Source organism: Pristiophorus japonicus, chromosome 21 (genome assembly GCF_044704955.1).
Source record: "Pristiophorus japonicus isolate sPriJap1 chromosome 21, sPriJap1.hap1, whole genome shotgun sequence".
NCBI classification, from domain to species: Eukaryota; Metazoa; Chordata; class Chondrichthyes; family Pristiophoridae; genus Pristiophorus; species Pristiophorus japonicus.
The window spans coordinates 34904759-34921024 of record NC_091997.1 but is presented as its reverse complement, the minus strand read 5'-3'; the positions used below and the strand labels follow the sequence as shown (position 1 = coordinate 34921024).

Sequence of the window (16266 nt, the reverse complement as noted above, 5' to 3'; positions counted from 1 at the left end):
TCTCTGCACTGACAACCCAATTACTCTTTTGCTGTTACCAATAAAATATTTTCCTGAAGAATCAACAGTGTAATAACCATAAATAAAACTTAATTTTTAAATAAAATTTTAAGCACGGTGTGAAGATTGGTCTGCCTATGTTCACTGGATGCTTGTGGTGCAGTGGGAAGAGCATCGCCATCAAAGAAGTGTTTTGAAAAAGGGCACCTTTGTTCGACAGACAAGTAACAATGGCCACATTGGCTTGAACACTGGGTATACATAAGGAAGCGTGCACCCATCCTTTGCCAACTCCCCCTTACAGAGAAGAGCCAAGGATCTGTTCCTAGTGGCAAAAGTCTGAAAATTATGAGGGAAGACTGGAGAAAACTTGGGTTCTTCCACTGAGAAAGGTGTTGGTGAAGTGATCTCCTTTGAGATTTATGAGATATAAGGGAATGGAATAATACCGTAAATTAGATTCTAAGGGTGTAGAATAAGGGGCAGAGGTCTAAACTAGTAAAAGGTAAACATAGGACAGATATCAAGAAGTTCTTCAGAGTGAACAACACCTGGAATGAGGTACGAGGAAAAATCAGGGATTTTTGTAATAATTATTTTCAGGATGTGTCGTATTGATGGGAGAAAATTGAGGTGATGAATTATGAAGATCACAAGTATACCGGCAAAAAAATTAAATGTTGATCAGTGGATTAAATAAGCCTAGTTGAAACTTCCGAGAATAGTGCCAAAGAGTTGCAAATTGCAACAGCAATTTGCACTGATAGGCAATTTGGGAAATCGGCAAAACCTGCCACTAACAAAGAGGCTCTGCTGGACTCTCGAGGCCACAAGGATGGCTAGTGTGGGAAACGGAGATATCACATTTGTGCGGTAGGCTGAGCAGTGATGAGGTCATTTCAGGGAGCTTTACAACATGGCAGCCATGGCTCAGTGGGTAGCATCCTCATCCGAGTCAGGTCATGGGTTCAAATCCCGCTCTAGAGTGACACTCCCAGTGCAGGGCTGCACTGTTGGAGGGGCCATCTTTCGGATGAGATGTTAAATCGAGGTCCCATCTGCTCTCTGAGGTAAAAGATCCCATGGCTCTATTTCAAAGAAGAGCAGGGGTGTTCTCGCCGGTGTCCTGGGCCAATATTTATCCCTCAATTAACATCACAAAAAATAAGATTAACTGGTCATTATCACATTATTGTTTGTGGGAGCTTGCTGTGTGCAAATTGGCTGCTGCGTTTCCTACATTACAACAGTGACTACACTTTAAAAGTACTTCATTGGTTGTTAAGCGCTTTGGGACATCCGTTGGCTGTGAAAGGAGCTATATAAATGCAACTCTTTTAGATCTAGTCTACACTCTACTTGCTCAATGCCAATTCTAGGCGCCAAAATTGTTCCCTTAAATCGATAATATAGGGTTCAAGAGGGCACAGTAGAGGGCGATACTGAATTAGAAAAAGCAACACCAGTCACTGGGAAGATTCCTTCAGCCACCTGTTCCAATGGGCTTTAACCATCCCGTGAGTTTCTACGCAGCTTTTCCAGAGTCCAGGCCTTGACTAACAGCACCAAATGATCAGCTGTTTATTCATCTCACTGCTGCTTGTGGGATCTTGTACGTAAAGCACTCTTGTTTTTCTACATGCTATTCAAAGTAATTCACTGCGTGAAGGCCTTTGAGTAACAGGCTAAGATGCTACAATAAATGTAAATCTGTCTTATCCTGTGCCCTCAATGGTTATCCACGTCAGTGATGTTCAAAGATGTAGCCAGTGAGATTCTTTAATTTGGCCCTCGAGTTTCTGCTGGTTCCCGGTCTTCTTTGCACGTGTGCAGAACCTCCTTCAGGACCTTCAAGCCTTTTAAAAGTTCCTGAGGCTGGAGGATAGGAAAAGGTTGTTTAAAGATTGTTCAAATCCACCAGTCAGAAAAGTTTTTCCAAGTCCAGGAACTTTAGAGAGCTGAACCATTCTCTCCCACTCGGTGCTGCTTCAGTATTTGTCTGTGTGTGCAGCACCCGGGGCACAGGCTTCAATTGTCAAAATGATCGTCGGTCGGCTACAATATTCTAAAAGGTCCTTAATTTTCAGTGAGAGTTACTTTGTTGATGGCAAATTCTGCCTGGAAAGCTCCAATTTCAACCAAGGGCAGCGAAGGCATTGCTCATCGAAGGCGGGCAGTTTGGAGAAGAAAAGGGACATCTTATGGCAACCAATCAGACCTTGTAGTCCGTGCTGAACTCAAAGTAACTGAAAGTCTCAGGATTTACTTTTATTTTTTGAATTAGTTATTTCAGTCGAAGAGGTGAATTTTTACTCACAGGGTTGAAAAGGCAAAAAAAAAAGACACAAAAAAGGAACCCAGTACGAGAGGAGCACCACAATCAAGGGGGGAAATTGGATGGGGTAAAGAAAGCTGGGGCTCATGTCATGGTGTGTAGTGTGTGTACCACTCTCTGGTTCTGGCACAGATATCCATCTCCAAAGGTTTGATAGCCCTGACCTACACTGGCCAACCCCAGCCACAGTAGCAAATCAGTTAGTTGAGTTTTAATTCGGCCACCATATCAACTGTGCACAACTCCATCCCCAACCCCTCCTATAGAAAGCAAACACACATATCCAGGGTAAACTTAAATTCTGCCTTTATTGACAAGTTATTGTATAATACTTTACAAAAATAAGAGTGGATGAGTATCACACTGCTGAACACAGTGAACATGCACGTGCATGTTAGAATGGATTTGCAAAGTCTGGACAACCCGGGTGGCAAATATTTCAACTGGCAGTCAGACAGACAAGCACGTATCCCTCTATCTATCCGAGAGATACCTCTTCCGCTACCCCCTTTAATTCAACGCAAGTCACGATCACTCTGTGCTCAGCCAGCTCCATAAATACATTCAAGAGTGATGGGTGGGGGAGGGGAATCCACTTTAAAAAAAAAGGACAGGAACGCCCAACAATGTCGGAGATAAACTGGAACAGATCTCATGACTGAATACAAGACAGTACTTAGCTCAGTTCCAAATCAGACTACAGTGGAAGTCAAGCTCTTTCCTTCACTACATAGCAGCAAAATATTCCGTCTCTATGAGCAGAGGAAGATGAAATGCAAGATGGTTCTTACACACAGTAGGAAGGAGTGAAGTCAGTGTTGCTTGACCTGATGTAGATCTTATCATTCCTCAACATGTTTCTGAAACAATGGGGGGGATCAACCAAGAAAGGGTCGAATAACTAAAAACATTTAATGATTAATAAACGCACAAATTACTAGCCAAAGAAACAGGAAATTAATAAACTAACAAAAAAATTGGTTACATTGCGTTAATGCAGCCAACCAAACATAGCTGGGTCACCCAGCCCTTCTAAACAAACACACACAAGGTTAATCTTTTGAACCAAGTACGGACGTAAGTTTAGCTCTGGTAACTGTGCACACCAGACCAGCAGAATGGGAAATGCCAGCAGCACAGGTGTCCATATTAAGTCATTTTCTGCTCATTAATGAATCTAAAACACAGAAGGCAGCCCAGAACTGTCCAGCAATTGACTGAGGGCACTGTACTGGGGGGTGGGCACAAAGAGAAGACAAGTGTTAAAATACACAGGGGGGGGAGGGAGAAGCAATCATAGCATGTGCACATTAACAGAGGCAAGTTATTTAGGACATTTACGAAAGGTCTAATGTGTTCCTCACTAGTCCAGGCCAGACTCTTACATCTCATTCCTCTTGAAGCAGAAGGTGAGTGGATTTTACTTCTACCCCAATATTAGCTCGGACACAAGATCACGCGAATGTACAAAATACCCAGAGTGTGCAGACTGTGGGGCCACCAGCTGACCAGTAATACCCTACAGCCGAGCTGCCAACATCACGGATATGGTAGGGGTGACGAGAGTTGGATCACGTCAAAATAGGTAACTTAAAACCAAAATAAGTGACACTCACTCCTAATAAAGTGATACCACAGCTCCAGCTGCCCAAGGGGTGCTGAAATCAAGGGCGGCCTGTTCTTGATCATCAGCTGAGAGAAAAAGAGAAAGAGAAAGAGAAAAAGAGAGAGAGAAAGAGAAAAAAAAAGGAGAGAAAGGGAGAGAGAAAGAGAGAAAAAAAAAAGAGAAAAAGAGAAAGAGATAGAGAGAAAAAAAAAGGAGAGAAAAAGAGAGACACTCTACTGGTAATTGGTTTGAGCCTTGAACGGTCTCCAAATCGGTTGAGGGAAGGATTCCTGCTCAATCTTCATCCCTCAACCAATACCAACCAAAAGCAAATGAACTAGCCTTTCATCCCACGCTTGCTTATTGGGATCTTGCTGTGCACTTAATGGCAGCCATCTTTTCCTACAGAACAGTTAAAATTCACTCCAAACTCAAATATGAAATGCTTCAAGACATTTCAGAGATGCGGTAAGGCACCACATTAAAACAAGACCTCTTTCAAATCTATCTGTCGCGATGGAATATGGAACAAAGACTGTTAGGAGGCCACGCACCGGACTGTTACAACCAGCAAGGTGTCACGCTGGAGGTCATGCCTGAAGGAAACACATTCTTATTGTAGCTTGAACTTCTATAGGGATTATAAAGTGAGGTGCAGCGAAACATTTCTCACACGGTGTTTAGTTCCCCATGTCAAACGGGCAGATATCATTCATCTCGTGTTAAACCATGCTGTTGTATCACTTACCATTGCTTGCGACATTGCATGCGCTGAATCTAAAAATAAAACGCCTCATTAGCACAGGAGTACTTCAGTAAAAATAAAAGACACCAGTAAAAATAACTGCACAAAGCGATGATAATTTTAGAGGTTGGATGAATGTAGCGGGAATGTTTCCCCCTCCGACCCAGAGCATTAGCACAAGTCGGGCGGACAGATCAGCACATTCGAGTTTGATTGCTTGTGCAGACAATGCCCAGGGCAGAAATACCCCATTCAACAGGCAACATCTGAGTGAATGAAACCCTCTAAATAATGCACCTTTAATTGTGCCACCAACATTACCTCCGGTTGGCTCGATCTGTCCATCTGATGGCACGAATACAAGTCGGTATGAGGAGGAAGAAATCCAAGCCCAGGACCACTCAAGTTTTGGACAAAGGCCAATACTGAAACTCTGTGCATACAGTGTCCACAGTGCTCACGAGGGTTTCAATAAAGCATAATGGAGAGCGAGTGAAGTTTTGAATCTTGTCCACTGCCCAGCAGTACAATCACAGAATCTCTCCTTCCAAACTGGGCTCGTGTCTGGAGAGACCATTTTGAGCTGTGACAGGAACAATTTGAGATGTCAAGACTCCGAGTATCAGACAAGCAGAGTATCACACAACACTGAAGTATATGGGTTTAATTGCAACCCTACCATACACAGGGCACAGTGACTAGAGATACTTATGGTTCCTATTTAATTTAAAATATGAACAGAGGGGAAAATACTAGCAGTGTGAAACCTAGTTGCTTGGTGTAGCTTATGATAGTCAACACTATGCCCCAATAAAGTGGGGCCAAGCCAAAAGAGGACAAGAGCATTGTGTTAAAAAAGTCAAACGCTGTAGCAAAAAAAAACTCTTAGTTTTGGAAACTAGTTGCCCTGAACAAACATCAGGAAATCACCAATCGCATATCAAACTGACTTTATAGCAGTTCCTTTTATTTTCTAAATGTAACTGTACAGGCATTGATGCAATCTGCAGTACATGCTCCCAATAAGGACACCAGCCCTGTCACACAGGCTGGTGAAGGGACAGCCCATCCCACACAACAAAGACACCACCATAACCTCTTATATACACGGCAACACCGTGCTGCCAAGTCATCTTATAAATGCATTTACAGAACACAAATCAAGTCTCCTTCCTAAACCACTTACACTACTTAAAAACAAAATGACTTCTGATACAGAAATTAGGACGGCCAGTTTAAATTTAGGCTTTTCCCTCCTCCGAGGATAGCTTCGTACAAGAAATGGAAATATAGAGATCTATACAGGGAAAATATATCTCGGGACCCAATGATCGTACAAGTCAGTGTACATATACACAGCGCAGCATAAAGTGACAGCACCACAGGAGACACTGCAAGTAACAGCTATACTCTACACCTTGGAACCACAACTGATTGGTGTGACAGAGAACCATTTAACATCTTTGTATTTCAATGTTTCCAAGATTTTTATCTACACTAACTGTTGGGGATGGAGTGCTTAAATAGGCTGCACAAAAGGGGTTGATAGGACACTTTCTCCTTTCCCACCCAAAGGGACAAGGAATAGCAGGAGGAATAAATTCCATCTCTTAAACGCAGCTCGTCAGTTCAGAGGTCTGCACAAAGAGCTGTGATCAGATAGGACAGGATAGAGTTCAACGAAGTAAAAACGATGCACACAAGTGCTACTGCGTCTAAAGCAATGTAGTATACAAACCAAACTCGGCCCAACTCTCAGCTGTGACCGAGTGTGGGAAGGAAGAGGGAGAACAGAAAGATGGGAAGGCTCTGCATTTAGTCGTTCAGAGCAGTGACCCACCCCCCCACCACCAAACCAAACAACCGTCAGGCCCCTTATTGAAAAGTTGAGCCCTTCCCTGCTCAGCCCAAGCTGAAAGCCAAAAATAAGGTGTAATGCATACACTAACATGCCTACCCTAAAAGGCCAGATATCAGGGTCCTGGACCAGTGAGTCAGTATTCGCTGACCTATAGTTTGGTCAAAATAAAAAAGTCGAGTAAAACGGAATGCGAGTGCTTTTAAAGCTTGAAATGGAAACCACCTTCAGGAGATCGCCCAGTAGGTCCAGCGTGGTGTCAGTGTGATCCATTCAAGTTAACAAGCATCAGCTTAAAGTGCTTTTTGCAATAACCAAAGTGCTTAGGGAAACCTATGCTGGTTAGCATCTTGCCTAGGTTTTCCAAGTGTTGACTGTAACTTATTCTGCCTAATGGGTCATGATTGGAAAATTCAGGCCTAATTGTCTTGGTCTCTAAGTCAGTTGTGCCACAAGTATAGATCCAACAAATTTACTTCTACTGTTCAGCCAAATACGTTGCAGATCGCCGCCCCCCCCCTCCCCCCCCCCCCCCGAGAGCTCGGGTCCGAATACCCCACAGGGCTCAGTTCCGGATCGCGCCCCCCCCCCCCCCCACAGGGCTCTGTTCTGGATCGTTCCCCTCCAGTGCTCGGGTCCAGACCCCCCCCAAACACGGCTTGGTTCCAGAGCACCCCCAGTTCTAGATGCCCCAGGGCCCGGTTCTAGAATCCCCAGGGCTCGGTTCCGGCTCCCCGCCCCCCAAAGGGCTCGCTTCTGGATCTCCCCCTCGTGCTCGGTTCTGCACCTCCCCAGGGCTCGGTTCCAGGCCGCTCCCAGTTCTAGATCCCCCAGGATCCGGTTCTAGATCTTCACGGGTTCCATTCTTCATGATGCCCATCAGACTGGCTCTCCAGTCTTCAATCGTCCTGGCTTTTGATCATTACAGATACTGAGGAAAGCCGTCACACAACTGCATGGAGTGCAGCAGGTGGCAGTGGCCACATGGTTGAGTGGCAGCCGAAGGAAATGACTACGGCTCAACAGATCAGGCTCCCTTTCTTGCCCCACCTGCACAAGGAGGCAGAAGAAAACATGTGATTTTTGCACTTTTAAATAAAGTGGGGTTTGTGGAAGAAGTCAAATTTGGTCTCAACAAATACAAGGGGTGGGGTTGAGGGGGGTAAAAATGTCAATGAAAGGTTACAAGGGTAACACCAAGGCAAGACATTTTTTTAGAAATGGCACATGACCACCACTAGCCTGGGAATGGAGGGTGACGTAGGAAGAGGCAGCATCTCTTAACAATAAACCCAAGTGTCAGGATTCAGTAAACCATCCAAAAGTGGTTCAACCACATAGATAAATATTCCCGAAACTGTGTTGCATGGTGTCATCCAGATAGAGAGAGACAGAGACAGAGACAGAGAGGAAGTAAGAGAGAAAAACATATGGAGGTCAGTCTCATTTGATGACTGATTCCGTCCATTTGGGTGGGACACTAACCCCTATTTCCATTATAGAACAGCTGTGTATGAAGATAATACTCTCCACACTGCCCCCACTTTCAACTGTCTTTAAAATTTGTATTGACACTGCAGTTTATTTTTGGGAGGGGCAAGGGATTCTAGTTAGCATTGATCGCCAACAAATTCCACACTGAGTTTCCTTTATATTTAGCTGTGGAGAGTCAGACTGAGACTGGGACTGGAATGTTTGGGAGATCACCCCACACGCAGAAGTGCTTCAGGTTAGCATTCAACTTGAGGTTGCAGCTGCCGCCGGAGGCTCAGTGAGCGCCGATGCAGCTGCTGCATTTGTTGCAGCCGCTCCCGCTGCCTGGCTAGGTTCTGCGGCATGGGATACCTCTGTGCTCCGTACAGGTAGCGGTAAGGTATCCTCACATGGCAGGCGGTTGCCCTGCACCGCGGCTGGGGCATGGGAGGCAGCAGCATCCAGCGCTTCCTCTCCGAGCAGTAGCGGTACGCCTCCTTCCGGTATTGCTTGTCCATGTCGTCGCTGTTCTTCCAGCCGCCGATGATGAAGACATCATCGCGGAAGTAGCAGATGGCCGCCCCCTCGATGCTCAGCACTTCAGGCGGCAGGCTCTCCAGGATTTCGTCGGCCGTCATACTGGAGATTTTCTGCTTGGCCTCGCCGTCCGTCACCGGGTAACACTTGGGGCAGCAGGAGGCCGTGTGGTAAAAGTTTGTGGTGGCGATGGCCATCTGGAAGGCGCAGTAGTTATCGAGTAGTGGCAGAGACTCCACGTCCTGCCACTGCCTCGTGTCAGTGTCGTACTTTGCATTCACAGTCTCCAGCCCGTCCTCGTTATCGGTGTCCACAGGAGTGCGGGCGGTGACGTACACAAAACGATCTTCCACGCTGATGGCTTTGACGTCCCGTAATATTTTGGGGGCCGACTCCAGGTGGTGCCACCTGTCCTGTTCGGGTTCGTAAACGTCAACGTCTTTGAAGCCCGGGCTGAAATTCCCGTGCCCCCCAATACTGTACAGGTTCTGCTTCACTGCTGAGAGGCCGAAGGAATGCTTCCTTGTGATCAGGTTGTTGACCTGCTCCCAGCTGTTTCTGTTTGGACTGTACCTCTCCACCGTCTTTGCAAACCCAGGCTCCATGGAGCCAGCCACGTACACGTGGGATTCTGTGATGGCCATAGCATGGCCATCTAGGTGGTTGTGAATGTGGGGAAGATTCACCCATCGATCTTCGTCAACGAAGTACCCCACGCACTCGCTCAGATAATCCCCACCCTCCGACACACCACCCACCACCATGATGATGTCCATGTTCTGCCCGAAGCGAGGCTGGAACGATACGACGTGGGATGCCCAGTGATCCAGGTTGGCGGGCTGAAGATTCTCCGACCTCAGCGCGTGACCCTCCACCGCTTCTGAAACGAGCCTGAGGCAGCCGGCGTTATCGGCCACGAGTCGCTCGGATTTGATGATCCGGGTTAGGTACGTGGGCTTCATCTGAGGCAGCCGCAGGAGCTGGAACAGCTCCTCAAAGTGCTTCTCCCTCTCCTCTGGGTTCCGCTGCACCCACTTCACCACAGCCTCAAACAGAACTTCCTCAGAGTCCACTGTGATTTCAGAGTCTGACAGCCAGTCCCTGACCAGGTGGAAAGGTAGAGTGTAGAACTCATCGTCCTGGACCACCTTGGAGAAATCCCTGCGGATCATGTCTGCTGCTTTCAATGCCAGCTGGTCCAGCGAGTACATGTGGGCCAAACTGTGAACTGCCACGCAGTTGGTGAGGTTCAGCTTTTTCTTCAGAAACTCCCCACAGAATTCCTTCAGCTGGAGCAAGAGGAATCTGGAACAAGGAAATGGCAGTTTTGGAAAATCATGTAAATGACACCGATGGAAAGTACATTTGAAAGCAAATACAGCACATGCAAAATATTAAGTTACCACATAAACTTTATATTGCATGAAATAGGGGGTATAGACCATCACCCAAAGTGGTTTCATTTTACACCTCTGGAAAGTAGGACCAGAGCCATAAAAAGAAAGGGGTGCAAAGTAAATGGAGGGCTTTGAACAGGGAGTGGCGAGAAAGCTGGCAGTCTAGTGGAAAGATCTTCTGCTTGCTTGGGTTCAGACTGGAGTGACTGCCACAGGAAGAGCTGCTGTTCTGGCACACGAGCGTGCAGTACAATGTCTGGCTTGTACAGATCCTGCCACAGCATCAGGGAAGTCCATGGCCAGAACAGCAGCTACACACTAATACTTTGTTCCTGAATTTGGAAAAAAAAAGGGGGGGATATGGGGATCACACCACAGAACCACTTCCACCGGAAGCAATTCCACAATATTAAAACAGGGCATCAAAAAAAATAAAAATAACTTCATGTTTGCATTCACAGCACCAACATCTTACACAATTACAGCCTCCTCATCCTCTCTACTGCCTTTGATAATGTTGATCACTCCAGGCTCCTCAAATGTTTCTCCTTCACAATACAACTTTCACATGCGTCCTAATGAAGCCCAGGGCCAGCTCTATCTCACCACCTCCTCTATCCATCCCACAAACTTCAATTGTTTATGCAACATGAAGTATATAGAGCCGTGATCTCATTGAGTGGCGGAAGAGGTTCGAGGGGCTAAATGGCCTCCTCCTATTCTCATGTTCCAAGACCTGAACAAGCCAAACCCTCCTCCAGTTTAATGGGCAAACCAAAGTCATGTTCTTAAGCACCCACAGATACCATTATACTTTCAGCCTCAACTCCATTTCCTCAACTTGGCTGTCACTTCAGGCTTAGTCCAGAGACATGGAATCCTGGTGTATGACTTGATCTAGAGCTCAGCTTCCAATTTGTCACTACAACAGTTTCCTTTCACCACTCAACATCATCATTTCCTACCCCCATCCCCTCAAAACTATGCTCCATACTTTAGTCACTTGTGCTAGACTTCAACACTCCCACTTCTACCATCCCTAAACAGCAAGTAGTCCAGAATCCTATGACCCATGCTCTCACACACAATAAGTCCTCCTAGTCAAGCTCCATGGGCTTCCCAGCTCACAAAGAATCAATGTTGAGATTCTCTATCTCACTATAAAATCCCACCACAGCTTTGTGTTCTCGTGCACACCCTCTATCCCTGGCCTTCTCTGCTCTCTGCCGCGTTCCACCATCAGCAACTGCTTCTTCAGTCACATTTGGAAGTCCCTCCCTCAATATCTTAATCTTACCAACACCTCTCGGTCTCAAGAACCTCTTTAAGACCCTACTTTTTATTTGTCCCCGCCTGATCGTCTCGGTTCATTCTCCCTCTGTGGACTTGGTGTCTAATCGCTATCTATCACCATGTAGTGTTTCAGGGTACCCATTGCATGTCATGAACACTGCAGAAATGGAAGCAATTGTTGTAGTACTAAAAGGTATACAGCCAACAACACAATTGTGCTTTTAATTTAGTAAACCATCCCAAGACGCTGCGCAGGAGATATTAGGAAAGGCTTGGTCAAAGAGGTAGGTTTTAAGCAGTGTCTTAAAGGAGAGAGGTAGAGATGATTAGGGAAGGAATTCCAGAGCTTAGGGCCCAGGCAGCTGTGCGGTGGAGCGATGGAAATCGGTGATATAAAAGAGACCACAGTTGGAGGAGCAGCGAGATCTCGAAGGGTTGTAGAGTGGGAGGAGGTTACAGAAATCGGTTCGGGAAAGGCCACAGGAGAGATCGGAAAACAAGGATGAGATTGTTTAAATTGAGGTGTTGCAGGTCTGGGGGCTGCAGGTCAGCGAGCACAGGGTGGGGTGGAGGGGGTTGGGTGAACGGAACTTGCTGCGAGTTAATCCGTCAGTTAGTACACATTTGTATCAGGCACTTGTCACTGTCACCCTTCAGGTTTATTTGCTGACTGCACAGCCCATAAGCAACTGAAGCTAGATTAGACTGAGGAGCAGCCTGCCAGACATCACAGGAAGGGCAAAACAACATGAGATCTTAAGTTTTTTTAAAAAAAACGACATATCGTATTTTCAATAGGAAGTTACAGAGCACAGCAGCCAAATAGCTTTATGTCATGTCAACTTGAAAGCAATCGCTCCAGGACATCACTCACAAAGGAAGTGTTTCTGTGAATTCCCACAAAAAGAGTTGTCTACACTTTTGATGTCTGTTATTAAGTTTTATGTTCTCAATTTTCTTTCTCTGCTCTGCTGAAAGTGCTAGTGTCTATTGGGGTATAAATTCACAGGTACTGACTATTCCCATCCCTCGCTGCTTCACTTATGCAGCTGCTCTGCATTGCAGCTGAACTCACTCGACATCCACACACCCCTACACTGTCCAGCAGGGACTATGGATAGCAATCAGGAACATCACATAGAGCATGTGATTAAGGTTATTGTTTTACAACCAGATACTTTAGATGCACATCACTGAGTCCAACTCACCTCACCGACTTCCAAGTGGCATTGCAGCAACTTCAGTTGAGCAGAGGTTTGCTTTTAATCAAACTAATTTGGGCTTTAAAGATGATCAGCGGGAGTTTTGTGGGATTCTTCTCTTTAGGATGCTTCAGGAATCTGGCTGTAAAATTCAGCACACTCAGCTACCCATTACTGTCTGCAACTCCCAATTGTCACTGGGATTTACTGGGATTTTGCATGTTAAAGAGCAACCAGCTCTCAATTTAAATCAATACAATAGCCGCTACTCATCTCTCGCTTCCAAAGCACTGCCTGAGATACTCTTCCTCCTTCTCCTCCTGGTTGAAATCATGACTCACACATCTCTTGCTCCAACTCATCCTTTCCCAGGAACTCAAACTCCTTCAGACTGTGCTTCCTTCTCCAATCCACAGCTTTTTAATCTGTAAACTTGATGTTCCCTACACAGCAGTTCTCGACCTGCCTGGTCTTCTTGCTTGGATTTCAATCTTGGGATGTGTCTGCACGGTGAGCATTACCCAGGATTCTCAAAAGTAAGTAATAATTCCCAAATTGATAGCAGAATTTAAACGTCGATATGTTAGTTCCAGTAGGTTTGTTTATTAAATGATGTGACACAGGCTGTGATGTAAATTTGCACACCATGTCTTTTTTAAAATTTGCAGTTTAGATAAGTCCTCACACTCTTGCCAGCCCTTTGCTCAGTCTGGTGAAACGTGTTATTCTGTGCTGCAGCAGATTTTAGTAACTCCCACAGCACCCAAAAAGCAGCAATGAATACAAAGTTTAGAACACCAAGACACTGTCTAGTCACCATTTAACCCAGACCCTGCTGAATCATGCAGCGAGCAAGGTTTTTTGTTTTTATAAATAAAAAAGTGCAGGGACTTGAAGCAAATTACGCACAGTTGCTAGTGTCCTACTGCTGCAGAAGGCTGCCTCGAGATTATCTCCAACCAACAGTAATAAGGAGTGACAGAGTCACTCATAAGTGTATAAATGTCCCATTATAACATTTACAACTATGGGCAATTTAAGTTGACAGTTCAGTACTATATAAACTAGTTAGCCGTTAAAAGGGTTGCCCTCAATTCCAAATGCCCAATGATCACAGAGCTCCCATTTCCTAGGATTGCACTGCAATCACCACACAACAGTGATTGCATCTCAAAAGATGATTAACTGGATGTGATGTGTTTTGGAATGTTGAGGAAATAATCTACTACGCAAATGCAACTTTGTTCTTTCTTTACCACAAAGATTGCCACGTTCCCATCCTAACTGCCCTGATCCCCATTACCCAATGAATGCACTGCCTGGAGTGTGCTGCTGTTAACAAATTGCAGTCCTCAGATATCACCCATTCCCACTGTCCAATGACTGTTGAGCCCCACCATCCAATTACTTTTCCATTCGCCTTGGACCGGCTTTCCAATGTGCAATTTCGACACGTGCAAAACTCTGACCGGGCCGTGCAGTCCATTGAAGGGACTTCGCACTCCCAAAAAACTAGGGGGAACAGTGGATAACATAGGTATGTGGCTGGAAGCTCAACTCGGGGTCAAATATGACACCAAGATTGCGAACAATCTGGTTCAGCCTCAGACAGTGACCAGGGAGAGGGATGGAGTCGGGGGCTAGGGAATGGAGATTGTGGTGGATGACTTGAGTCTTCCCAATATTTAGTTGGGAGAAATTTCTGCTCATCCAGTAATGGGTGTAGGACAAGCAGTCTGACAATTTAGATACCATGGAGGGATCGAGAGAAGTGGTATTGAGGTAGAGCTGGATGTCATCAGCGTACCTGTGGAAACTGATGCTGTGTTTTCAGATGATGTCGCCTAGGGGCAACATGTAGAAAAAGGGGGCGAAGGATAGATCCTTGGGGGACACCAGAGGTAACGACACAGGAGTGGGAAGAGAAGCCGTTGCAGGTGATTCGCTGGCTATGATTAGATAGGAGCCAGTTCAATGGCTGCTGAGCCCCCCATTCCCACTGCCTGAGGAGCCCCTGATCTCCACCGCCCAATGGATCAGGAGACCCCCCACTCCCACTGACCGGAGAGTCCCCACTATCCTATGGCTAGTGTCCCTAATTCCAACCAATAGCTGTCGAACCCCCAATCCCCCTTCCAATAGCTGTCGAGCCCCGATCCCCATTGACCAATAGCTGTCGATCCCCGTTGCCCAATGGCTGTCGAGCCCCGATCCCCGTCGTTCAATGGCTGCCGAGCCCCGATTCCCAATGGCTGCCGAGCCCCGATCCCCTTCGCCCAATGGCTATCGAGCCCCGTTGCCCAATGGCTGCCGAGCCCTGATCCCCGTCGCCCAATGGCTGTCGAGCCCCGTTGCCCAATGGCTGCCGAGCCCTGATCCCCGTTGCCCAATGGCTGTCGAGCCCCGATCCCCGTCGCCCAATGGCTGTCGAGCCCCGATCCCCGTCGCCCAATGGCTGTCGAGCCCCGATCTCCGCTGACCAATGGCTGTGGAGCCCGGGCGCTCACCTGTCGGCCAGCTCGAGCACCTCATGCACGGTGCCGGTGCAGACGCGGATGGTGCCGATGTACATGTACTGAATGACGGCTTCCACCGTGTCGGGCTCGGGCCCGGGCTCCGTGCTCCACTTGCGCATCTCCACCCGCTCCGAGCGCGACTCCTCGAAGTTGCCGCCCAGCAGCGGCTCGAAGTAGTCGGTGGCGGCGGCCAGCACCGAGCGGTGGGCCCGGAACTCGCGGCCGCCCACCACCAGCGTCAGGTCGCAGAACAGGCCCCGCTTCCTCTGCTCGTTCTGACGACGGGACAGCTCCAGGCAGTGGCTCCTCGACTCGAACTCCTCGGCCTCGCCGTCCGCCTGCTCCTGGGCCGCCGCCATGGCGCTCCCCAACCGCTACTCCTGGTCACGTCACTGTGCACATCTCTTTCACACGTCATCAGTCATTGGGCACACCTTTTTTTACACGTCATCCAAGCCTACGCTCCATATGTCATCAATCACTGTGCACTCTTTTTCCCCTCCCCATTCAAGTGTGGATTAATTAAGTAAAGCCAGCACAGATTTGTTAAAGGTGAATTGTGTTTAACTAACTTGATGAGGTAACAGAGGGATCGATGAGGGCAATGCGGTTGACGTGGTGTACGTGGATTTCCAAAAGGCGTTGGGCAAATTGCCACATAGGCGCTCGCCAGCAACGTTGAAGCCCGTGGAATATAAACAACATAAGAACATAATAGGAGCAGGAGTCAACCATTCGGCCCCTCGAGCCTGCTCCACCATTCAATAAGATCAAGACTGATCTGATCGTAGACTCAGCTCCACTTCCCTGCCCGCTCCCCATAACCCTTTACTCCCTTATCGCTCAAAAATCTGTCTATCTCCACCTTAAATACATTCAATGACCCAGCCTCCACAGCTGTCTGCGGCAGAGAAGTCCACGGATTCACGACCCGCAGAGAAGAAATTCCTCATTTCAGTTTTAAATGGGAGGCCCCTTATTCTAAGACTATGTCCCCTAGTTTTAGTTTCCCTATGAGTGGAAATATCCTCTCTGTATCCACCTTGTCGAGCCCCCACATTATCTAAAGTTTCAATAAGATCACCTCTCATTCTTCTGAACTCCAATGTGTATATGCTCAACCTATCTTCATAAGTCAACCCCCTCATCTCCGGAATCAACCTAGTGAACCTTCTCTGAACAGCCTCCAATGCAAGTATATCCTTCCTTAAATACGGAGACCAAAACTGTACACAGTACTCGAGGTGTGGCCTCACCAATATCCTGTACAGTTGTAGCAGGACTTCTCTGCTTTTATACTCTAT

At 47.0% G+C, this 16266-nt stretch overlaps 1 protein-coding gene across 1 annotated transcript; it reads right to left on the bottom strand.

Moving 5' to 3' along the window:
* Positions 1 to 7152: 7152 nt before the first annotated feature.
* Positions 7153 to 15357, bottom strand: klhl11 (kelch-like family member 11). Its single transcript, XM_070864607.1, has 2 exons — positions 14954 to 15357; positions 7153 to 9859 (listed from the first exon to the last, which is right to left on the bottom strand). The coding sequence occupies exons 1-2, from the start codon at positions 15319 to 15321 to the stop codon at positions 8275 to 8277; spliced, it is 1953 nt and encodes a 650-aa protein (XP_070720708.1). The 5' UTR covers positions 15322 to 15357; the 3' UTR covers positions 7153 to 8274.
* Positions 15358 to 16266: the final 909 nt, after the last annotated feature.